Source organism: Ylistrum balloti, unplaced genomic scaffold (genome assembly GCF_031769215.1).
Source record: "Ylistrum balloti isolate Yb309-2 unplaced genomic scaffold, AGI_CSIRO_Ybal_v1 Utg370544, whole genome shotgun sequence".
In the NCBI taxonomy this organism is placed as follows: domain Eukaryota; kingdom Metazoa; phylum Mollusca; class Bivalvia; order Pectinida; family Pectinidae; genus Ylistrum; species Ylistrum balloti.
In genome coordinates this window covers 412,929-439,728 of record NW_026782345.1, presented here as the reverse complement: position 1 = coordinate 439,728, position 26,800 = coordinate 412,929, and the positions used below count along the sequence as shown (strand labels likewise).

General features: G+C 38.7%; 3 protein-coding genes across 3 annotated transcripts; 2 read left to right on the top strand and 1 right to left on the bottom strand.

Moving 5' to 3' along the window:
- Positions 1-1,709: 1,709 nt before the first annotated feature.
- Positions 1,710-6,745, bottom strand: LOC132556099 (hillarin-like). Its single transcript, XM_060220486.1, has 5 exons — positions 6,524-6,745; positions 5,634-5,869; positions 3,950-5,078; positions 2,557-2,725; positions 1,710-2,240 (listed from the first exon to the last, which is right to left on the bottom strand). Exons 1-5 carry the CDS (start codon positions 6,743-6,745, stop codon positions 2,014-2,016), a joined length of 1,983 nt encoding a protein of 660 aa, XP_060076469.1. The 3' UTR covers positions 1,710-2,013.
- A 14,337-nt stretch (positions 6,746-21,082) lies between these two features.
- On the top strand, positions 21,083-21,391 carry LOC132556083 (uncharacterized). The gene has a single exon (XM_060220472.1). It carries the CDS (start codon positions 21,083-21,085, stop codon positions 21,389-21,391), a length of 309 nt encoding a protein of 102 aa, XP_060076455.1.
- A 1,250-nt stretch (positions 21,392-22,641) lies between these two features.
- Positions 22,642-23,160, top strand: LOC132556082 (uncharacterized). The gene has a single exon (XM_060220471.1). The coding sequence runs from the start codon at positions 22,642-22,644 to the stop codon at positions 23,158-23,160; it is 519 nt and encodes a 172-aa protein (XP_060076454.1).
- The last annotated feature ends 3,640 nt before the right edge of the window (positions 23,161-26,800 follow it).

The following is a 26,800-nucleotide window of genomic DNA, read 5'->3' as shown; positions in this document are numbered from 1 at the left end:
CACGTATACAGATTACAGCGAAACCTGTCGTAATGTCACACGTCTACAGATTACAGCGAAACCTGTCGTAATGTCACACGTATACAGATTACAGCGAAACCTGTCGTAATGTCACACGTCTACAGATTACAGCGAAACCTGTCGTAATGTCACACGTCTACAGATTACAGCGAAACCTGTCGTAATGTCACAAGTATACAGATTACAGCGAAACCTGTCGTAATGTCACAAGTATACAGATTACAGCGAAACCTGTCGTAATGTCACACGTCTACAGATTACAGCGAAACCTGTCGTAATATCACAAGTATACAGATTACAGCGAAACCTGTCGTAATGTCACAAGTATACAGATTACAGCGAAACCTGTCGTAATGTCACACGTCTACAGATTACAGCGAAACCTGTCGTAATGTCACACGTATACAGATTACAGCGAAACCTGTCGTAATGTCACACGTCTACAGATTACAGCGAAACCTGTCGTAATGTCACACGTATACAGATTACAGCGAAACCTGTCGTAATGTCACACGTATACAGATTACAGCGAAACCTGTCGTAATGTCACACGTCTACAGATTACAGCGAAACCTGTCAAAATGTCACACGTATACAGATTACAGCGAAACCTGTCAAAATGTCACACTCATACAGATTACAGCCAAACCTGCCGTAATGTCACACCCATACACATTACAGCGAAACCTGTCGTAATGTCACACTCATACAGATTACAGCGAAACCTGTCGTAATGTCACACGTATACAGATTACAGCGAAATCTGTAAAAATGTCACACGTAAACAGATTACAGCGAAACTTGTCAAAATGTCACACGTATACAGATTACAGCGAAACCTGTCGTAATGTCACACGTCTACAGATTACAGCGAAACCTGTCGTAATGTCACACGTATACAGATTACAGCGAAACCTGTCAAAATGTCACGCGTATACAGATTACAGCGAAACCCGTCAAAATGTCACACGTATACAGATTACAGCGAAATCTGTCGTAATGTCACGCGTATACAGATTACCGCGAAACCTGTCGTAATGTCACACGTATACAGATTACAGCGAAATCTGTCAAAATGTCACACGTATACAGATTACAGCGAAACCTGTCGTAATGTCACACGTATACAGATTACAGCGAAACCTGTCAAAATGTCACACTCATACAGATTACAGCGAAACCTGTCGTAATGTCACGCGTATACAGATTACAGCGAAACCTGTCAAAATGTCACACGTATACAGATTACAGCGAAACCTGTCAAAATGTCACACGTATACAGATTACAGCGAAACCTGTCAAAATGTCACATGTATACAGATTACAACGAAACCTGTAAAAATGTCACACGTATACAGATTACAGCGAAACCTGTCTTAATGTCACACGTATACAGATTACAAAATTCATTCACATATCAATATACATTATTATATTTTCATAACGCATCACAATTGTTATTGCACAAATTCAAGCAACAAAACACCCCGTCTTTGATAGACAAATATAAGAAAATACTCTTTATCATAATCACATCGGAAAGCTCACATACAAAAGCAGTCTTGCTTATGAATTAACGTGAGAACAAAGCATACACCTAATGAGTGTTGTTTTGATATGTAACTGAGTTTATAGGATTCTATAGTGTACCACTCCTCGTGTTGTGTATAGCCTTGAGTGTGGTTCTGACGAGGATAAAATGTTAGATAAAGAAATAAAACACCTTAATTATGAAGTTAATGTAACATTTTCATATCGATTGAACAAAATGAATGATTTCAACGTGTATTCATACTTCTGAATTCGGAAAGGAAAAGAGGACATTTATCGGTACAAAACGGGCGAAAACAGAAATCATTCGGAAGCTTTTCAACGATTTCGATGCCCCTCGTCAGTTTAGCATACGTACATGAACAATAAAGAAAACGTTAGTATGCTATCAGATAAATGATGTGAGATTCCTTTGTATCAACGATGTGACCAGTGTATGATCTAGTTAGTTTTCCATCCTTGTAGGGAATTAAGGGAATACTGAAGAGAATATTCTGACTCCGTCTCCTCCCAGTCCGAGCCGACCTGACCATAGTCTTGTCCTTCCTTTAATTTAACCAAAGTTACAATTTCCTGACAGAGGACTTTGGTTAGTTTCGACTGCCTAATAAATTTCAGAGTCTGTAGAGTAATGTCGAGATTTTTTCTCAGAATGCAGTCATGAATATCTGAAAAGTATCCAAAAATCTTTTAAATAGCAAAAATAATATTGAAAAAATCCATAGGTTTGAAAATGCATGCTATATAGTAGGAACGTGTTGAAAATTCAGTTTTCAAACCTACAATGATATCTAAATAAATGAAACGAGACAGAGTAAGTGGATTATATCGTTGCCAAGAAACTGGAAATCGTGGAGTTTTGGAAGGGTATCAATATGTAAATTATGGTCTCCATTAGGCGGAAACGTAACAGGTAATCTAAAAGAAAGACTAAATGATTGGTCATGGTGGATCAATAGACTTTATAAAGTATTAGATTAGTACCTTTCCTGGCTTTTAGAATCTGACATTTGAGTTTGGTATATTGGAGTTCATCATCCTCCGGATCGATCCCTTCTTTAATACACTGCTGTATCGCACCTTCCATTCCATTCATATCCTCAGCTTCCATGGCAACTTGGAGTTTCCGTCTCTGATGTCTTTGACGGGGAGACTACAAACAACATATGCTTTGTAAGAACCGGCACATTCATAATCATGATCAATGAATAAGCGAAAGAAGTGATCCTGATAGTAGTATCGTACATACCATTCCACCGTGGATATCACTTTTATATATACAGTTAGAGTAAGATACAGCAGAGACGAAAGAATCATTTAATTGCATCATACAGCTGAAACCTTGGAGGTGAGAGAGGAAATAACAAGTAATCGAAAGTTAAACTTTAGACGAGGAGGTGCACCAGCCCCATAATCAAATACTTTTTGTAATTTTCATTTATCAGATAATTTTGGAAGAGCGTCAAGTAAATGTGTCTATTGTGCACCGTGAAACCCACCTTTCTGTTACTGATATACTCCGGCTGTAATTGTGCCGGCTTTGATCGCTAATTACATCAGGAGCCAAATTTTTTCTCATCTATATAAACCACAACAACAAAAGGAGCTAAAGAATGTTTTAAATGCTACACATGTTTGTAAAATAAAACATCAGACCATATCATTTGACTGTATCTGTAACAAACCGAACAAATTCAATGACACGTTCCTAACCTCTTTTACAGATGCAACAAGTAATTACAGGGACAAAGAAATAAGTTTAATGAAAAGTTACTCGCTTATTGAACAGGTGAATGAATAATTCTAGTAAAAAATACGTCCGGCGACTAAATATTGACCTTTGGGACAGGTGTAACAAATAAGTCCACTGATCAAATATTGACTATTAGGACAGGTGTGACAAATAAGTCCAGTGATTAAATATTGACTATTAGGACAGGTGTAACAAATAAGTCCAGTGATTAAATATTGACTATTAGGACAGGTGTAACAAATAAGTCCAGTGATTAAATATTGACTATTAGGACAGGTGTGACAAATAAGTCCAGTGATTAAATATTGACTATTAGGACAGGTGTAACAAATAAGTCCAGTGATTAAATATTGACTATTAGGACAGGTGTAACAAATAAGTCCAGTGATTAAATATTGACTATTAGGACAGGTGTGACAAATAAGTCCAGTGATTAAATATTGACTATTAGGACAGGTGTAACAAATAAGTCCAGTGATTAAATATTGACTATTAGGACAGGTGTAACAAATAAGTCCAGTGATTAAATATTGACTATTAGGACAGGTGTAACAAATAAGCCAAGTGATTAGATATTGACTATTAGGACAGGTGTAACACGTAAGTCATTTTACAAAAACTGACCTCTTGGACTGGTGAAATATATGACGTCAACAAGTAATGACAGACTGGTTGATAGCCTTGTCGCTTGCGCTGTTCAAAGTTACTGGCCGTCCACATCGTCAGAATATACTCCCCATCTTTTGGTACCGTGGTAGTTACCGAAACCTCTCTTTGCTTTCTGTTTAATTCACACGACACCTTTTCCGTTCTTGAACCAGCAAATCCGGATGGATAAAACGTTGCCTTCACTTCTATCTTATCAGCGATATTTCCATCGATTAGAAATTTTGCGTTGAATACATCGTCCTTCTTAACATAAATTTCGCCACGTCTTTTCAAAGGAATCACAAGACCAACTCTTTCTGATGAAATATTTGGTCCAAATCCAATAAAACCGGGATCAATTCGAAGGGGAAGACAACTAGGTTTGCGTGTTAAACACTTCAAAAGGAACTCACAAACTCTCACCAATGGATTCTGGTTAGGCCCTGCAAAAATTGCGAATTTGTATACACCTTCCACTGGTAGATGAATATCGAAATTCCATTTGTTTGCGAACCGAACCATTCGCACGTGCCTTGGCAGCACTTGAGGTTCCACGAACTCCCTGTCTGATTCATTTAACAAGGCTATGTTATTGCCAAAGGAAAGCTCATACCACAGATGTAACAGATTGGAGTTTCTCGCCTTAGCTTCCACTTCGATCAAAGTCTTACCGTTGTTTACGTCCAGAACACAAGAATGCTTTGATTTCAGTTCAAGTCCTAGACCGAAAAATGGGGGCAGTAGAAAAGGCTGCTCTAGAAACTCCTGCCTGGATATGGGTGTCTTTTGTAGCTGCCATTGCGGATCGAACGGAAAACAAGTGTATTTAAACTCTTCTGGATCAGTCATCACATAGTATTCTGTGAACGCATATTTGTTAAAGTTCGTTAAGACTTGGGACTTTTCTACAATCTTGAACCAACCGTTCGATTTTGCACCAACAAAAGCCTTGCACATCCATATTGGGTGAATAATGTACCACTGCTTTTCAATGTAGATCGCGTTCCATAGACACGCTAAATCTGTCATGTTCGTATGCCCAGGTTGATATCGTCCGAGCGCTTTACACATCCCACCAACCTGAACACATGTGATGTCGGCTTTCCTGTGCGAAGTTAATAGAAACAAGATGTGTTTATTAAACACTATGTACCCACTTGCCACACAATTCGTAAGTGGGGCATTAAAACTGTACTGTGTAAAGCATGTGATAATTGCATGCACACGTTGTGAAACTTATGTCTTCATTGTAGTAATGATTTGACAGTTTTGGATCAATAGTTATGGTCATGTTAATTTTTTTTCAAATGTATGTCAAAGGTCACGGTCAAGGTCACATGTTCAACACATTTGGTACCATCGGAATGGTCTTTTCACAAGGAACACACCCTACCTGTTACGGTGCAATAGTTATGGAAAAGGTTAACGTTGACAACAGACTAACAGACAGCACAAGAACGATCTTTCGTTCCGGAGGTATAAACTAGTTTTCAGTTCAATAACATGCATTTTCCGAGCAGTGACATGATGATGCTGTTTGAAAGGACAATACCACTTACACGTTGTTAATTTATTTAAGAAATATGGTTACGAAAACGGGTATCTCTGACTGAAATACTTATGTTTTATTATGATGGTGCGTTCCACCAATACATCTTACCGACAAATTATGGTGAACACAGTGGAGAAGGTTGTACGCCTCTGGGCTAGAAGAGCCAGACACCCTTCAGGCGTGTCCTCCGTCCCTGTTAAATGTTTGAACGTGTTAAGCTTTTGACTGCTCAGCCAGCCGACCAGCGCTCTAACAATCAACATCTCAGGATTTGCTGATGTATCAATACCCATGACGAGATACTCTATCAAATCATCAAAGCTTTCGTTGAAATAGCGAGGTGTCTGTAATGTAAAGGCTCAAATCATCATATATACAATATACAAGGAATGATATCCTTTTTAGTATAACCTTCTCCATACCGATCCCTCTCAATTCCAAATACCAAACGGATTTCGTGTCCAAAATATTCTACTGTATCCCTGTAAAAATGTGTTCGACAGAGTAAACCAGTACAGTAAATTTTCGACGAACGTTTTTAATTCACCAAGGTGTTAAAAGTATTGAAATATCATTTATAGACCTAAATTACATGAATATGTATATGAAAAGAGAAAAAACACGTAAAGGTGGAACAATTGTAAATTCTATCAAAATTACTATGAACTATAATTTTTGTATTTACACATGACTTGTCATGTAAAGGATATCAAGTAGTCACGTGGTTTATAGTAAATTATTCTATATCGTTATATGTCACACAGAGAGCGGTCTATGGCCATGGTCTTATAGAGTTTGTTCCACGAGTTACTTCCCTTGTTACTTCTGAGGGTAAGTTGTCATGATTTTGGTATGGTTACATTTACACTTACCATGCATTACTGTTATTGATTAAAGTCAACACTGATACATACTCACAAACATAACACAAATATCTCGCACACAAATGTCTAATTAAAATAATAATCATTCGATCCGAAAAAATTGACCAAGCTTACATGACGCGCCCTGAACTCAATATCGTGGATGCTGAGTCCAATATTAGCGACGTCCTCAAGTCCCGAGTCGTTATCCTGGAATTTTGATGGTTTTTGCTTAGCTAAGTTTTGGACTGCATTCGGCCACACAGGAGTCCAATCGCCAAACCATTGGACAGGTGTCTCCAATTTCTTTCCTTTAATATTGGGCGCTGGTTTCGGATAATGCCGCAATGTTTTCATTATTTTCAGCTACAATCAAAACAAATTCTATTCAGCATGTTCAGAAATTCAGTTTGATTGTTCTGTTGGCGAAAGTATTCGGGATCCTTACAAAGGATGTGTAGGGTTCACTTTTTGTTGTTACCAGTAACTCTAAATTAAGTATACAAACTGGAATATTTGGAAATATTTCTTTTACACCGTAAATTGAAGGAACAACAAATAAGATACCAGCGTGTCAACAATTGTCTCAATTCACACCGAAATTTGCTGAAATCATTACAAAACATGAATAAAAAGAAAGATTTCCATTCAAACACGTAGACATTATCTGTATTGCACTTTTTTACCTGAAAGAAAATAATGAAGGATAAGGATGTCTTTCAATCTAAGGTACGAATGTACAGAACAAAAAAACACATACATTTATATCACTCCCATTAACCCAGAACCCCTTACACAGTCTTTTGTTGTGTATTGTGTAATGCTATGAGAAAATATAGTATGTTACAAATGTGCGAATCTGTCTGAGTTACGATCACTTTTGCTCTCTGCACCCGTAGAACATGCCATGGAAAAAACGGACCAATCACAGGCTGATACGCTCCGTTTGAAAATTACAAAATGCGATATCCAACTTCAAATCCATTACAAAACACCGGTGTGGGACCTCGCAATTTGTATATCAAAGGATCAAACAGATCGTGTCCACAAGGTGCCGCACACAGAACCCTCAATACTGCCATATTCTAGGGACTCAAAGAGCGAAAGTGATGGTTACCCCATGAGTATCGAAGCTGTATATAACACGGTTTTTACCTGGTCTTCTCCTAAGTACTCAATCTCCAACTGTGTATCCGAGATAAATTCTGGTTTATCCTCTACTACAGTCACTGTCTCCCGCTGTTCCCGGTCTGTCGGCTGGGTGACCGGGTCGACAGTTGTCTTTGACAAACTGACCCCACACCCCATCCTTATCTGTAATTTAAACGTAAAGGACAAAACTGAACTTTCTCAAATCATTCCATGATTAAGAATTAAGCACCGATTTCTGTTCGAAACAAAATTTTCTATGAAATGAAAAATAACTTCATCGTAGATGAAAACGTTTTTAAAATCCGGAAATCTCGTGTGCTTCCCCCAGCATTAGCACATTATCTTTTACCAGATATAGACGCAAGACATCATCAAAACAGTATCGTAATCTTTGTGACTACTTTGTATAACAATATATACAGTAAGCTACAATCCATTGTCATCATGATAGCTGCTAGAGTTAGCACACACACGCACGCCATTGTCATCATGATAACTGCTAGGGTTAGCACATACAGACGCAACTGTCATCATGATAGCTGCCAGGGTTAGCACATACAATCAAGGCATTTACATCACGATAGCTGCTAGGGTTAGCACACACAAGTACGCCATTGTCATCATGACAGCTGCTAGAGTTAGCACACACACACGCACGCTATTGTCATCATGATAGCTGCTAGGGTTAGCACATACAGACGCCACTGTCATCATGATAGCTGCCAGGGTTAGCACATACAAACAAGGCATTTATATCACGATAGCTGCTAGGGTTAGCACACACAAGTACGCCATTGACATCATGACAGCTGCTAGGGTTAGCACACACACGCACGCCATTGTCATCATGATAACTTCTAGGGTTAGCACATACAGACGCCACTGTCATCATGATAGCTGCCAGGGTTAGCACATGCAAACAAGGCATTTATATCACGATAGCTGCTAGGGTTAGCACACACAAGTACGCCATTGTCATCATGACAGCTGCTAGGGTTAGCACACACACACACGCCATTTACATCACGATAGTTGCTAGGGTTAGCACACACAAACACGTTACTGTCATCATGATAACTGCTAGGGTGAGCACGAATAACCACGCCATTTATATCACGATAGCTGCTAGGGTTAGCACACACAAGCACGCCATATTCATCATGATAGCTGCTAGGGTTAGCACACACAAACACGCCACTATCATCATGATAACTGCTAGGGTTATCACACACAAACACGTCACTGTCATTATGACAGCTGCTAGGGTTAGCACACACCCACGCCATTGTCATCATGATTACTGCTAGGGTTAGAACACATAACCACGCCATTTATATCGCCATAGCTGCTAGGGTTAGCACACAGCCACGCCATTGTCATCATGACAGCTGCTAGTGTTAGCACAAACAAGCACGCAATTGTCATCATGATAGCTGCTAGGGTTAGCACACACAAGCACGCCATTGTCATCATGACAGCTGCTAGGGTTAGCACACACAACCACGCCATTTATATCACGATAGCTGCTAGGGTTAGCGCACACAAGCACGCCATTGTCATCATGACAGCTGCTAGTGTTAGCACACACAAGCACGCCATTGTCATCATGACAGCTGCTTGTGTTAGCACAAACAAACACGTCACTGTCATCATGACAGCTGCTAGGGTTAGCAAACACAAGCACGCCACTGTCATCATGATAGCTGCTAGGGTTAGCACACAGCCACGCCATTGTCATCATGACAGCTGCTAGGGTTAGCACACACAAACACGTCATGGTCATCATGATAGCTGCTAGGGTTAGCACACAAAACCATGCCATTTATATCACGATAGCTGCTAGGGTTACCACACACAAGCACGCCATTGTCATCATGATAGCTGCTAGGGTTAGCATACACAAGCACGCCATTGTCATCATGACAGCTGCTAGGGTTAGCACACAAAACCATGCCATTTATATCACGATAGCTGCTAGGGTTAGCACACACAAGCACGCCATTGTCATCATGACAGCTGCTTGTGTTAGCACAAACAAACACGTCACTGCCATCATGACAGCTGCTAGGGTTAGCAAACACAAGGACGCCACTGTCATCATGATAGCTGCTAGGGTTAGCACACAGCCACGCCATTGTCATCATGACAGCTGCTAAGGTTAGCACACACAAGCACGCCATTGTCATCATGACAGCTGCTAGGGTTAGCACACAAAACCACGCCATTTATATCACGATAGCTGCTAGGGTTAGCACACACCCACGTCACTGTCATCATGATAACTGCTCGGGTTAGCACACACAAGCACGCCATTGTCATCATGATAGCTGCTAGTGTTAGCACACAGAAACACGTCACTGTCATCATGATAGCTGCTAGGGTTAGCACACACAAGCCGCCATTGTCATCATGACAGCTGCTAGTGTTAGCACACACAAGCACGTCACTGTCATCATGATAGCTGCTAGGGTTAGCACACACAAGCACGCCATTGTCATCATGACAGCTGCTAGGGTTAGCACACACAACAACGCCATTGTCATCATGACAGCTGCTTGTGTTAGCACACACAAATACGACACTGTCATCATGACAGCTGCTTGTGTTAGCAAACACAAACACGTCACTGTCATCATGATAGCTACTAGGGTTAACAAACACAAGCACGCCATTGTCATCACGATAGCTGCTAGGGTTAGCACATATAAGCACGGCATTGTCATCATGACAGCTGCTAGGGTTAGAACACAACCACGCCATTTATATCACGATAGCTACTAGGGTTAGCACACAGCCACGCCATTGTCATCATGACAGCTGCTAGTGTTAGCACATACAAACACGTCATGGTCATCGTGATAGCTGCTAGGGTTAGCACACACAAGCACGCCATTGTCATCATGACAGCTGCTAGTGTTAGCACACACAAACACGTCACTGTCATCATGACAGCTGCTAGGGTTAGCACGCACAAACACGTCACTGTCATCATGATAGCTACTAGGGTTTGCACACACAAGCACGCCATTGTCATCATGACAGCTGCTAGGGTTAGCTAACACAAGTACGCCATTTTCATCATGATAGCTACTAGGGTTTGCACACACAAGCACGCCATTGTCATCATGACAGCTGCTAGGGTTAGCTAACACAAGTACGCCATTTTCATCATGACAGCTGCTAGGGTTAGCACACACAAGCACGCCATTGTCATCATGATAGTTGCTAGGGTTACCACACACAAACACGCAGGCTTTGAACATGTGTAGCCATTTAAATCTACATGAATATTTATTGTAAGCAGAGGAACAATCGTGACTATTCTTGACATGTCACCAATAGTTACCAGATACACCAGACTGATCGCTCAGATTATTTCGGAACACAAATCTCACTACGGTTTGTTCAACAGACACAACATTAAACGTTTCTGAGACATAATGTATTAAAATGAATAATACATACCACTTTTCAGGATGCCCGACCATTTCTATTCTCGGTTTGCTTCCAACTTTGTGGATTTTACCGGTAACTATGACACTGCGCCGTTTCTAACTCGGGACAAAACAATTCCGCCGTAAAACATTAGAATATAGTGCCGTAGAATTTCCTGTAGAACAAAGAAACCATAAAAACTATACTATTGACATTTTACATGATAAATGAACAAGTTTACCATGGACTGTTAAAACAGTTCTGGACCAGGTTGTGGTCTGCACGTGGCCTAAGATCCCCTATGAATGAAGTTTACTAGACATTGATTCCTATGTACGATAATACATAGACAAAGCTCACAAAGCAAGCAGGGTTCCACAACGATCACGTGTAGGTGGCTCGTCAGTCTAAAACAATTGGAGTGTTGTCTGTAAAGATATCAGTATGTGGACTTGGGTACATTAGTAAGTCATGGAGTTGTAACCTTCTCAGTAACATGTGAGAAATGTAGTCAGATATGTTGTTTTTACGGTGGAAATGTGAATTATAAAATATTTTGTTGTTTGAGAAAAAATGGTTTGGACACAGAGTGAATGTTTATTCCGAATCAGGATGACTTAGCTTTACATTAAAATTCTAAATAGCTAATCTAGCTTTGTTTTGTACTTGACGGACCGATGATCAAACATACCGTTTAACATGAGATCACATTTAATTCACGATTGTATCAGCGGTACTGCTATTTACCGGATCATCAACTTACTAAGACACAACAAGCAGTGTTTATAGTGTGCCTATTTACTGTTATTGTCCTGATGTCAGCTAACGGTGTGGAGACGGTAGATATGCGTATGGCGAGAATAAAAACCAACCGAAAATTTACTATTATTATTACTACATTCTTAACGGCCCGTCAACACATAAAAGGTCATTAGGGCCATCAAACGGTAAAAAAACACAGTGATCAAAAAGGAAATTACATTGAACACACTAACCGAAAAAGATACGCTTAAGTGTCACCAAAGCAACAGTGGGAAAGTTTGAATATTTCTAAATACTGTTTCTCACACTAAAAAAAGAATTGCCAATATTATTCTAAAACTTATATGCAACGTGTTTTTTTATTTTTGTTTTTTTTTTTTACTCGAATAGTGCCATGCTTCAGATTATACACATGTTCTTGACTTTGTTCTGAAATGATCAGATATATGGAAATTATGAAATATATATTGAAATATGGTGCTAGGGCACCTCCCTTTCTAGGTTTGACCTTTTTTCTCTCGATTATTTTGTATGTTCCCTTGTCACCTCTTTGGCGTCAAAATTTAGGCCCTAAACCCATAAGGAGGAAACAGCTGAATGATGCAGTTTAATTCATTGTTTGGCTCTACAGTGTCTAACTCTGCTTGTATTTTAAAGTATTTTCGCTTTTCTTTTTCTGTTGTGCAATTTTATTGAATCATTATATCTATTGAATAAAAACATTTTTTTTTCAAAACATGAAACTTCCGTCTGGAAATGACGTTCTGTTGATATATTATGTATAATCTATCGAGTGAAAAATGATTTTGAGAACAAACAAATGAAACTTATCAACCATATCAAACGTAGAATCAGATAGAATTTATGGTGATCTTACCAGGCTTAACGCTTATTATGCAAATAAGATTTTTAAAATAATCCCTGGAAACTGGTGAAAAGATAAGTTAATAGTGAATATCTATCTAACATAATGTAATAGATCATTCGAGATCAAACTATCATTTTGATTTTGAGTTTCGGTCATATATATTGAAACGAAAAAAAAAACGCAACTTGGAAAATTGTTATTAATTTTGTATTAAATATACATAGCTGTATAAAAATCGCGGAAATAAAAGTGCACCCTGCCTATCACCCTAACCAATGTTCAAAATCAACCAGGTGTGACGAGAAACCTATGCACATCCGGCGCGGTAAAAACATCAAAAACAAAACCGTGCCTGTACAAACATATGCATTCTTTTTCATTCAAACCAGTATCAATTTATCACTAACATCGAGACACATCATCGCCAATACTTTTGCAAACAATAATTCCTTTTACAATTATGCCACGGTTATCACAGGTTGATAGAGGACGTGCTATCGCGATGCTTACGGCAGGGAGCACGCAACTTCACGTCGCTCGACACTTCAGAGTTCACAAATCGACTATTAGTCGATTCGTTTCACGTCTTAACGCCACAGGAAGAGTCGATGACCGGCCGAGATCAGGACGTCCACGCGTAACGTCGCGACGTCAAGACCGGGTTGTTAGGCTGGCACACTTGCGTAACAGGAGGTTAACGGCTGCTGAAACGGCAAGGAATACGATTGGTAATCATAACCATCGGATTCATCCCCAAACAGTGATCAACAAACTGCGTAAGGCTAATTTGCGTGCAAGGCGACAGTACGTTGGTTTACCACTAACACCGCAACGTCGAGCACGTCGTATGCAATGGTTGACGGCACATATGCCCAGACGTTTTCCTATGAGACGTTGGAGGTCCATGCTCTTCACCGATGAATCTCGATTCACGTTATTTCGAGCAGATGGCCGTCAACGAACGTTTTGCTGACGCCTGTGTTTTGGAGCGTGACCGATTTGGGGGTGGATCAGTTATGGTTTGGGCGGGAATCTCCCATGGTTTGAAGACACCTTTGGTGATAGTCAATGGGAATTTAACGGCCGTACGCTATCGGGATGAGATCCTTAGGCCCCATGTTGTGCCGTTTGTTAGGCAGCATCATCTAACCTTGCAGCAAGATAACGCGAGACCACACGTTGCAAGAGTCTGTAGAGGCTTTCTTGCGACACAAAACATTGTTCCTATAGATTGGCCTCCATATAGCCCCGATTTGTCCCCAATCGAGCATTTGTGGGATGAACTAGACGGAAGAATTCGCAATCGCCGTAACCCCCCAAATACCCTCCCCCAGTTAGCAAATGCACTCGTCCAAGAATGGAATAACATTCCAATACGGACAGTCAATGCCCTGATGAACTCGATGCAACGAAGAATTAGAGATGCTATAGCTGTTCGAGGAGGACACACACGATATTAGGGCACGGTTTCAAAACTGCTGCCATTTCAACTTGGATTCACGTAGGGTACTACCAATCATGACCTTCTAGCGAAGTGACCTTTTCTTAAAAATCTCCAAACATTTAGAGGATGTTACATCAATATTCAATATTAACTATTACATATGAAATTTAGACATAATGCTCACAAGTATTATTGTAGCCGGGTTCCAATGCTACAGTGTTTTATAAAATAACGCTGGATTCATTCCTTTCATACATTTATTTAGACGCACCAAAAGACCTATTTTAAAATGTATATTTGCCACCACAGTCGTCCGTACGTAGCTACATATAATTGCGACTGTCCATGTCTCTGTCCAGCGCGTGAATAACGATACAGAACATACAGGTGCACGAACAAGCATGTAATCACGTGACAAGACATTTACATAACAAAACACAGGTGAGAAATTCTTAGAACATACACTGACAAAACAAACCGGTTGGACAAGTACATTTATAAAAATATATATAAATAGATAAAAGTAAAATTGACACTGCCACATTATTTTATTAAACCTACGATTTGAAGTTGCGTTTCTTATTCGTTTCAGTCAGAGACGTATATATGTTATATATATGTGATATATACGTCTCTGGTTTCAGTATAATAATGTTAGTAATAAATAGTACCTTGTCTGGAGACCTATTATTGGGGTTTTATATATGTACAAAGGCCATTTGTTATTTGGCTTTCAGTTAACATATATTAAATACTGGTTTTAGTGTTATAACATACACACTATAAAATTGTACAAAAGACACATAAGCAAATAGCACCTTTCAATGCATAGAATTAGATACAGATAGAGCCAAACAATGAATTAAACTTGTCATACAGCTGATTCGTTCTTCTAGGTAACGTCACTGATGCGATGAACCTGAACCTACGAGGCGATATAGACGAAAATCCAGAGTGATAAAAGAAAACTGTTAGAATTATGCAATGTACACACGTTGTATCACCACGTTAAAGTTTCACTGTATCTCATACCCTCAAGTTAAATATCTTACACATGGTTTGTAGTATTCTTCTTCGCTCTGTTGAAGCCATTGGTTCACTGAGTGTTAGCTTAGAAAGAACTTGTTGAATCTAGAGTTAAAGGTATTGGTGGGCGGTGAGTTGTTTTATCTTCTTTTGTAGAGAGTTCTTTGTGTTTATTACCCTATAACTACAGAAGTGATTGGTGTTATTCAGTCTGAATAACTACTGCAAAGCTTTCTGGGGTTTCCTCTACCTGTCATTAAGCTGACTCTTTGACTCTAGTAGGTTTTCTCATATTAAAGAACGTCCAGGCTGAACCGATGAACCTGGCATTCTTTATGATCTCCTATTACGGACAAATTTGAATTAGTTATTTTAGTCTTTCCTCACGTGTCAGATTATTAAGTGACGGTATGCATGTGGTTGCTCCCCTTTCCAACAGTGTGTTTTGGTCTTGCTTTTTTTTTTATGTCCCCGCATCGAAAGATTGGGGTCATATTTCGCTTGCGCTGTCTGTTTGTCTGTTGTCAACTTTAACCTTGTCCGTAACTGTTGCATCGTAAGAGGCATGGCTTTCATATTTGGCATGTGTGTTCCTTGTGACAAGGCCTTTACGTTGGTACCGACAGTTTTGACAATGTGACCTTTATCATGACCTTTGATCTACATTTGGAAGCAGTAAAAAGACATTAGTCTCACTTTAGAAATTCATTGCAACCAGGGGGATAGTGTTTCATAAACACATCTGTTTTTTTTTTTTTTTTTCGTCTGTTTGTTTGGGTTTTGTTTGTTTGTTTTGCTTTTTTAAGTTTAATGGTCCACATTCCAAATATAACCTAATAAACAACGATAAACTAATTGCCTTCGATCGTGCTGAGTTGACGTGGATGGTATGTGTATTGCCAATGTGAACACATCGATTTGTTTCGACGGTGTCATTATATCATATCGAGTACTCGTAGCTTCCATGAATTATCAGGTTTCCAAATATTGGATTTAGTGGCGTAAAGTTACTTAAACCAAATTTGAGTATTTGATGAAACACAATGAATTCTCTAAAAGAAAAGGTAAAGAACTTGTAACAAAGGAGTTATGATTTGTGTTAACACTACAGAAAACGGGAAAGGAATCGCATTTGTTTTATTTCTTGGTCTTTCTCAAACACACTGCAAACATGTTTTGGCAGACGTTCCGAATCAAATATATATGTATGTAATTTCTGAAGTGAATTACCTATATCATTAATTGATCACTTGTGTGAAGAATTTCAAACAAAATTACATTTTGTATCATCCTACTCGTTTGTATGTGACTTCGTTGTCTGTAATATTGTTCTCATTTTAGACAATGACAACACTTACATGGACATTAATTTACCTCATTGAATTAAACATTACGTAGTTTTCTCGAACATTTGGTAGTATTCTTTAAGTATATATTGCTGTCGTTCATATGGTTTTACAAATTTTGAATTTGATTTATTGTTCCGTTTATTTGTTTGATTTCGTTATTTTCTATTTCTTTCCAAGATCCTAAACATATGTTTCGATGTTCATTACTGCCAAAACGTATTACTTTTATGGGTAACACTGCTTCTTCGAAAATATCCTTATATTGATTGTACTTCACTTTATTAAACATTGATACTCTTAATATCAACATCATATCTCTGTGTAACGAGGAAGAGGTATGTATATAGTCAAATCGATAGTTGTCCTGTCCATTAGGTATTACATATTGTCATTGGTTGTTTCATGATCGTGACGACATATGTATGTAGATTAGCGTGGTTAACTATTGCAGACATCATCAATGCCTCGAGTTAAAATGAATCTGTTAGCATTAATCACACTCGTTACAAGCACAGACTCCAAAGTTGCTGCCATACAATTGTTCAACAAAATAATACACGAAAACCAACAAAATCTCAATATGTTTGTACTTATTTCAGATGTGCGTAATGAATTGGCCGATCGACAACGCAAAGATAACCACGCCTACCGAAAATAAAGGGAGGCTACTCTCACCATCTCCGACAAACAAAGTGTCGTCAGCATTGAACGTCATTCCCAATGATATCGGACTTAATTATACTTCTAACGTGTCGTTGAAGAAAAAATTAAAAGCAAACGGTTTCGTGTCTGGGTCATACTTTCAACGAGCGTCCTTCCAAACAAGAGACGATGATACAGTTGAAATCAGTGGCCATGTTTTCCCCAGTCAGCGGAACAATTTGGGGATATACCCGTTTTCAGTCGAATATTTATGAGGTTTTCCTTTTCAAATAAGGTTAACATGGCAAATCACTGCATTTATTCAATATATATACCAATCAATAGGGAATTCAAAATACTAAATTTGTATCTATGAATTACAGCCCTTTCCGTTATTGAAGGAGTAAAAACTGTCTTTTTCATTTGACGCACATTGCCAGGACCCAGTAAGTCGCCACATTACTACGATCCGTTTTTCAGACGAGTATTTCTGATACGGTTTTTTTTACTTTTTAAACTAATTTTATATGTGGTAGCAGTGCAATAATTAAATAAAGAAATATACCGGTCGTTAGGGAATTTAATAACCTAAAATTATGTATATATATTTTTTAGCCCCTTTCCTCCTTAAATGACTTAAAACAGTCCATTTAAGTAGTCACGTACTTTCATTTCCCTATACTCGCCATGTTAAATCGAGTCGATTTCAGTCTCTTTTGGTATACTGTGACGTCACTGGTCACTTATTGGGTTTTCAGATTTTTACTCAACTGTTTCCGTGAAATCGATAATTTAGCCATTTTAACAGTCAATGTCGCTTTTACGGTTCATCTTTGAAAATTTTTATTTCTTGTAAAGTGGTCACAGTAACCTATATTTTAATATATAAAAAAAAATTTTTCGCTGAAGATACCCTTTAAACACCACACAATGTTGAATCTGTTTATGTTTTTTTTCCTCTTTACATTTTTGCTAATAACTAAAAACAAAACAAAGTTCAATTGTTGTTATTGTTTTCTATGGAGCAGAATTAATGAAATAAAAATAAAAACAGTCGCCATGCAGGGTTAGCTCAGTTGGTAGAGCATAGGCTCCACGACCAGAAGGGTGCAGAGGGCCGGGTGGGTTTGAATCCCGGCAGCAGCAATTTCTTTCACCTCTGTTTCAAGTGGGAAGGAAGTGGTAAACCCCAAAGAAACAAACAAAACAAGTTTGCTTTTACAGTCATATAAAGTCTTTATAAATTGGCCACCAAGATACATCACTGATATAATGGTTACTTTCTAAACTGGCATTAAATTCTTAAATTTTTGGGGTTTTTTTTATTTGTATCATGTTAATGGGTTTTTTTCATCAAGAATATTAATACCTTATTGGAAGACTTTAAGATTTTATTTCAACTGTTTAACCATAGCAGTAAACATTCATTTTATCACAGACCATTCACAAAGTAAAACTTTGTAAAAGAGCAGAATCATGTCCAGATAATTTCATTTCCCTTCAGTCAATAAATATCCGAAAATGGTCAGTCCGAAATCAAGCTTGTTTATAAATACACACATTAACATGCGGCTTATTAGCACATGAGAGAGGATTATAAAACTTATGCTAGCAAAATTTTGAGTGAAAAACAAATACTGATGTTCATTGCAATATTGTACACGTGAGTCTGTGAATATTTACGCACTTTTGAGCAGACATAAATAAAAAATGCTTTCCTTTAGAAGGACACCACAGGATCTCCTCGTTAAGTTGATACTTAGGCCGTCTGCACAATCGGAGCCAAGATTTGCACTTCTCATGCTTCATCTGAGATTTGGGAAACGGTATGAACACAACACCTCCCTATAATCGCTCGGGGTAGCGAAATCGGTGTTGCAAGTTCCCCAGCAGCAACGTATCACCATTGTCGGAGAATGTCGGAGTAGCGAAATGTAAACAAAGAGGCGAATACTACCCGCGATCTGATTGGCTAAACCGCGCTGTCAATCAAAAGCTGTCGATCGGCCAATTGTAACAACAAAGAGGGATATATGTTCTTCTCGTACACGAAGGTTGACGACAGATGTGACACCTACTCTCGGATCATTGACGAGGAGGCAGATACTGGCGGACCAGTATCATCAACATTGATGTACTTCTCCAAGCCAAAATGTATTAATCTTTCGATATTACGCTTTGGGTAACCAGTTTATCTGCGTAAGTGATGGGATTCCCAGAATATAAAAACAAAACAGCGATGCAATGTTATTGTAACATGTCCTCACTATCATAGACAAACCGCTGTGCTACCTTTCTCTGCCTATTGATTCTGGTTTCTAAAGGTTTTATATCTATTTTTGTACATAGTTCGCGACTTTTCTTACTTAGTTAATGTTCTGACTATTTGTCCTTGACGCTTACAATTTACCATTCTCTATGGAGACTGAGGTGGTCCATTTGTAGCGACAGTATGGTAACTGTCGTCTTTGTTAGCTGGGCTTACCTTTGTCTTTATCTGCGCTGTATGTTTTATCCATGCTTGGTGATACCCGAGAGATTTCGCCTTTGTTGACCTGTGCTACAGTTTATTTTTACGCTGATACCAGATGTCTTTTTATTGACGCTGGGTAACTGTTGTTTTTATACAGACACTTTTGCCTTTGTACTGACGCTGGGGTATCTGTGTTGACGCCTGTGTAGCTTGCCTTTGTACTGACGCTGGGGTATCTGTGTTGACGCCTGTGTAGCTTGCCTTTGTACTGACGCTGGGGTATCTGTGTTGACGCTTGTGTAGCTTGCCTTTGTACTGACGGTGGTTTCTTTTGTGTTGACGCTTGTGTAGCTTGCCTTTGTACTGACGGTGGTTTCTTTTGTGTTGACGCTTGTGTAGCTTGCCTTTGTACTGACGCTGGGGTACCTGGTTTCTTTCGTGTTGACGCTTGTGTAGCTTGCCTTTGTACTGACGCTGGGGTGTCTGTTTTCTTTTGTGTTGACGCCTGTGTAGCTTGCCTTTGTACTGACGGTGGTGTGCCTGTTTTCTTTCGTGTTGACGCAAAAAACATGTTTCAACTTCCTAGCAAGAAATTAAAATATTTTTACCTTTGATCTCAAGGTCAAGGTCAGAGTGACCTATTTGTAGTGCAATGCACATCTTCTTTAGGTAAGGCAATACATACCAAGCCTGATGATGATACCTTTAACGGTTCAGGATTTATGACCCGGACAAAATATTATTTGAAGAACCAGAACCAGGAGAATGTACGTACACAATATGTCTCCCTTCATTCAAAGGGGAGACATAATCATTCATTGTGCTGGCATATACCAGAAATCTGTCATTTCTGAGCAATAAGCAATTCACGTGAAATCAAACTATATAATGGAAATTAAGTGTGGCCATCAACTGTTGTGATTGTTAGGATAGAATGGAATATGTAATTTCATACAATTACTTCACATGCAAAGCTACTGCAGAGATAAAACAAATCAGAGCTGCCACAATATGGTTTTTATGAGTTGCAATGTATTGTAATAGACAAAGATAATATTCCAATACATATTGCAATATATTAATTTACGTCATTGTCACTTAAGTTCATAACTTTTAGTCTATTACCCACAAGAATAGAAATAATAATCAAGGAAAATGCCAATACTAAATAAGGCATGCTAGAGGAAAGCTATAAAATGGTTTTAAATGTAAGTGTAAAATATGATGAACCGCCGAGCATAATTTTGTTAATTTTAAAGGCGATAAATGAGACAATGATGTCAAACTACACAAAATATCCGATTTTCAGCATCTGCATTGCAATGTGATAGTATATGGGATGTGAATTGCATGATAACGATATAGCAATATATTGTGGCAGCCATAAAACAACCTGATATAAACTATACATACCAGCATAGGCTAAATGTCGGATTTGTCAGACTCCTCTTCACTGTCATCAACCATTTATACAATATTAATATGAAACAACAATTCTGAAAAGGGTTTAGGCACTATCAATAACTTGCAGGCACGGATTCGTATGAAACCGGAAGCCCAGCCTATCTTTCGTCAGGCTCGCCCCGTTCTATTTGCTCTCAAGGAACCATTGGGAAAGGAACTTACTAAGCTACATAATGGGGGCATCATATCTCGTGTGGATCAAGGTGATTGGGCGACACTTTTAGTCGGTGTACCCAAGTCGGACAAGTCTATTCGCGTATATTGTGATTTTAAGGTAACCATTAATCAGTGCCTTGATGAACAGCAATATCCGTTACCCAATATGTTTGCTCAGCTCGCGGGAGGACAGAAGTTTACCAAACTTGATTTCTCGCAGGCGTATCAATAGTTAACTCTTGACAAGATGTCTGGACATTACTTAGCAATCAATTCACACTTGGCATTGTTTTGATATCATCGCCTACCATTTGGGGTATCATCCGCGCCAGCCATCTTTCAGTCCGTGATGGATCAAATATTAACGGGATTCAAACATGTTATGTGTCGGATCGACGATATTTTGATTACTGCACCAACAGAAAGAGAGTACCTTGCGACCTTAGCTGAAGTCCTACAGCGGCTCGATGTGTAATATGTTCGACTCCGAAAAGTCAAGTGCAAGTTCTTGCAAGAACGCGTTCAATACATGGGTCATATCATTGACCAAGAAGGCAGTCATCCAACCGAAGCGAAGGTAGAGGCAAACAGGCCCCGAGCCCTACAAATGTGTCCGAGCTTAAGTTCTTTCTCGGGCTACTTAACTATTATGGACAGTACTTGAGGAACCTTTCTACCACTTTCAGACGTGCAAAGACCTATTGACCAGTGATCGCGTGCTTATGCATTGTGATCCAGGCAAGCCCTTACGATTGGCTTGCGACCGTCAGCATACGGCTTAGGAGCGGTTATCTCCCATGTGTCGGAGAAGGGTGAGGAACGACCGAGTGCATTTGCTTCGAGGACGCTGTCACCAAGTGAAAGAAACTATGCCCAAATAGAGAAGGAGTCATTGAGTTTGATATTTGGTGTGAAAAAGTTTCATAAATATTTGTACGGTCGACGCTTCACGTTAGTGACCAATCACAAGCCACTGGAGTACCTACATCGGCCGCGGCACGAATGCAACGATGGGCGTTACTCCTATCGACATATCAGTACGATATCGCCTATCGTAAAGGTGAAGAACACGCTAACGCTGATGCGTTTTCACGCCTACCGTTTGAGTCCGATGGTAAATCTGAGGAAGCCGACATTTACCGGTTTACGCAATTTGATGAACAACCCGTGAGATCTGAGGACATCGGAGAAAACACGAGGAAGGACCCTTTCCGAAGTACTCAGCTATACATTAAATGGATGGCCTAATTGAGGTATTGCGGTGGTCATTCTCATCGTATGGTCTCCCCAAGGAGATTGTATCAGATAATGGACTCCAGTTCATTTCTAGTGAATTTGAACAGTTCATGATTAAGAAAGGAGTGAAACATACTCTTGTACCTCCGTACCACCCCGCATCGAATGGTGCAGCGGAGCGGTCTGTGCAAATCCTTAAGCGGGCACTCCTGGAAACAGGTTTTGAACGGTGATGGACAGTATTCCATGGCGCATCGAGTTAGTAGCTTTTTGTTGAATTACTGGTCAACACCTCACTCAGTAACAGGCGTGTCTCCCGCGGATCTGTTTTTGAAGAGACAACTCCGAAACAAATTTTCGCTCTTACAACCTAATTTTAAGGGGAGAGTTAGTCGTAAGCAGATGATGCAAAAGGAACATCACGACAAAGGGCGAGTGAAAGTTAGATCATTTGTGGTGAACCAGACAGTTCGTGTTAGGAATTTTCGTGGAGGACTGGAGAAATGGGTTCCAGGGAAGATTGTAAAACAGTTGGGTCCCTTGACCTACTTAGTGCGCGTCGGACCAATTATTCGGTATGCACATGTCGATCATATCGTGTCGTCGGGAGAGGAAATAATCAATGATGGACCAATCAAGATGGAGACTGAAAGTGTTGTTGACACAAGTTTACCTACAAGTCAACCGATCACGCCACGTGCTATTTTGACATCAGTACCTGAAATACAAGACACCGCAGAAATCGGAGGTGGGAGTGAAGTGTAGTAGTATAAGCACTTCCGGATATAATAGATCCGATTCCGGTTCTTGGTCAATTCCAAGATCCATTCGTACTGCTAGACCATTACCCTGTACTTACATGTATGTTATCGAGAGGGTCCAAATAAAAAAATCAGTCCATGCTTATTGGCGCCATTTGTACGAGTTGTGTCGTCTGTCCGTAATTAAAGAACCTTGGCTGAGATGTTACACCTATAATGGCTGTTAACATTTCTGTGCCAGATTCTATTACTAAGTTAGGAGCAGACAGTCTAGTTATCATTATCCTTCTGTAGTTGTGTAAACATTCTGTACGACAAAGTGTGTACTTTACTCGTGATATGTAGAGAAGTTAGATTAGTCGGATCGTCAATTATTTGCTTACTGTTAGACAAAAGAGCAATGGTGTTGGCTGCCTGCCACACATATCCAGACTCAAATTCAAATAACTTTTGTTTCATAAATACAAGCTTTGTTTAGTTCTATGTTCCCATATAAAGAAAAGTATATGCGTCCTTTGTCCTTTAATATACAATTATCAGACTTTAATCGTCTTAAACAATTTGGTATTTGCCAGAGGCTGGCGCCCAACTTCATTATACATCATACTGTTACAGGTTGATTGAAATAACTTCCCCTATATCAATTCATGTTTCATGTTTTTATTTTGCCCCCGTTTCTAAAAACAATTTAAGTTTTTTTCTGTATTAAGTGCTAATTACCACTTAAACAAAATAAACTATTCAGTAGGGCTTGAAGTCCTTCAATTGATTCGAAAAATAATACTAACTCATCTGCATACAACAGAAAGAATAGTCTAAAGTCTGAAAACATAAGAAGCATCATTCCGGATAAAGCTATCATTTAAATACAAAGAAAATATTAAAGGTGATGAAATTTTCCCTTGCATCAAACCGGCATTATTTGGGAAACCCTTTCCATTTATTAGTTATATAAAGATTTAACGGTATATAGAAATAGTCCACGACTACTTAGTTTGTATCACATTCCGTCGACGGAAGCCTTACGAAAATCTACAAAACAACAGTAAACACGTTTCTTCTCGACAATGTTTTTGAAGTAACCGTTTGTAAAGCAAAAATAGCGTCGACCGTACATACACCAAGTCTGAATCCGAATTGAGTATAAATGATATGACTGGTACAAACGTGTAGCTATCTCTTATTTAGACGTCGTGAATATTGGCAACTGATTAGACTAATACCACCAACATTGTTAGTATCTGTGCGAGCACCTTTTTATGAACTGGTACAATAACGACACGGGACTTATCGGACACAAAACATCCATCATTTATAATATTGTTAAACAACGTTTGTAATACTTACACCATTTAACCGTTATGATATGGTCAGTCAATAAACAATCATGTTATTTACAACGTTAAAGATTTCTAATCGCAAAAAGTATTTCTTCAACTGAAAAATTCGAATTTAACTCTTCAAATATTACCTCATCATAAGCCTCGTTTTCGTACTCAGATGAAGAGCCAATTCTTACATCTTTGTTTGCTACACTATCAAAATGTGGAGTTGGAGTGTAGTGTTTTCCTGTTCTTTCTAAATCTTCTGTAGAAATATTTTAGACTGTGTTTGGAATCCAACACTCTGACAAAAATGTTTTGTTGTAGGTCGGTATAAAATTCCTAAATTGAGGTCCAAACCACTATTAATGTAGATAGAGTGATAGTATCGCTAACCAAACTAAAGTCGACAATGTCGGACTTCCCTAACTAGGAGATTTCCGCCTTCATTAATCAGGCCGGTTATATGTAGGCGTACACATAACGTTTAGGACGTCCGGTAGCTACTCAGTAACGAGATGAGTCATTGTCGAATCCGTCGCTTGTGTCCTTCTCCGGATTGTACAACTGACCATTTACGTGAATCCGATCTCGCGCCAGCTTCGTCCTATGTTTATCTTTGCTTTGGACGTATTTATATCGAAATACAACCATACCACCATATTTGTACCACCGATCACAGTTAATGTAAAGATTTTATAATAAAAAAATGTGTCTCTTTAGAAAAAACAAGTACATGTTCTAGAATGTTTTTTTAAAAGATAGTGTTGGTCAAAAGCCCTTTGGAGGGATTCACATGCCATTAATTTCACTTCTTGAGTTAACAGCACAACAGTATTTTGCAAAGTATATATTCTGCTACCGACCTAATATATTTTTGATCAGAAGTAGACATCGAAAGAAGGATTCGAAACTAGAAATAAAAGTACTGTGTACCTGTGTTTTTGCTAAGACCAGGATTATGTAGGATCAGCGAATTATTTCTGTTATTTTCCGAGTGAATTCTTGAGATGTGATATTTATTTGGCAGTAAACGCGAGAAAGAGCAATTTTTAATCTGGGATTGAATTTACAAAAACTGAAAAAAAAAGATGTAATTTTATTTAGCCTCGTTTTGCTGTCTCCCCAATTTTCTAAGCGTCCACAAGATATGATTTGAATGTACATCTGATACTTAAGTGTTTCCCTGCAAATGATATCATTGAATTGCCGCAGTATTGCCTCAATTGAAAACAACTGTACTACAAGGATAAAAAAATAAACGCATATACATAAAAAGCATCGTTGTGATGTAGGCAGAGTAATGTGTGCTTGTGATTTATAACTAGATGTACTAGTGAGATCAGATAATACGCTGTAATATAGAACTCTTGAATGGTTAACGAAAATGTAGATAAGTCTGGCGTTGTAAGGAGGAAGTATACAATGAAAAATTTTGAATTCTTGACATGATGTGGAGGTTTGGAGAGAAATATTCAATCATCCGATTCTAAGTTTACTGTCCATACAATTACAACATATTTGAAATAGTACAATGAATATGTGTACATGAATAGATGAGGTCTATTTTCAGCGACCTACTTGTGACTGGCATCTGTAGTTAAATGTTGGTTATAGCATCCATGTTGGATGATGCTATTTTGATATTAATTATGATGTAAATATCAATAAATTCTATATCAAATTGTTCTTTGTTACAAGTGGAATGGTGAATGTAAAAGAAATAAATAATAAATGTGGTGATATCATGCGGGGAGCTGTGAATACAGATACATGTAGCAAGGAAACGTATTGTGTGTATTTGATATATAATCTTAATGTATTTTACTACATTTGCGAAACAAGTTATCTGATCTTATATTGATCACTCTTGTTGGCCCAGATGTAAGCATGAACGGTCTTATTGTGAAAGGAAAACGGAGTACCAGGTGAAAACCCAAAGGTCCGGCAGGTGACCCGTTACCTTTTCATGTCCGGTCCTGGAATCGAACACCGCACGGCTAGGTGATAGGCGAGTGCATACATAAAAAAGGCCGTCAGTGACATCTTGGGTAATACGTCAGGATACATATGATAAGAAGATCATTTATGATTTAATGATGAAAATTGATGAATTGAGAAACATTACGATTTAACTTATAACAGTTATGTTCTTTGCGGGGAAGACATTAGGCAGGGAATCCTTGAAAAAATCAAATCAATTTTGCTCTTTAGTATGTACATACAGATGAAAAAATATATGTGATACACAGTTGAAGTATTGCACATTGCTAATCCATATTACAATATTTATAAGAGAATTTTGTATGGCAAAATAAAAAT

Bases quoted from the DNA above. Each gene is read 5' to 3' on its own strand.
- LOC132556082 (XM_060220471.1), top strand. From the start codon at position 22,642: ATGGCGCATCGAGTTAGTAGCTTTTTGTTGAATTACTGGTCAACACCT.
- LOC132556083 (XM_060220472.1), top strand. From the start codon at position 21,083: ATGAAACCGGAAGCCCAGCCTATCTTTCGTCAGGCTCGCCCCGTTCTA.
- LOC132556099 (XM_060220486.1), bottom strand. From the start codon at position 6,745: ATGAAAACATTGCGGCATTATCCGAAACCAGCGCCCAATATTAAAGGA. The intron at 5,079-5,633 runs GTAAGATGTATT...AACTTCGCACAG, and splicing joins GTGTTCACCATAATTTGTCG to GAAAGCCGACATCACATGTG. The intron at 2,726-3,949 runs GTCAGTTTTTGT...TGTTGTTTGTAG, and splicing joins ATATTTCACCAGTCCAAGAG to TCTCCCCGTCAAAGACATCA.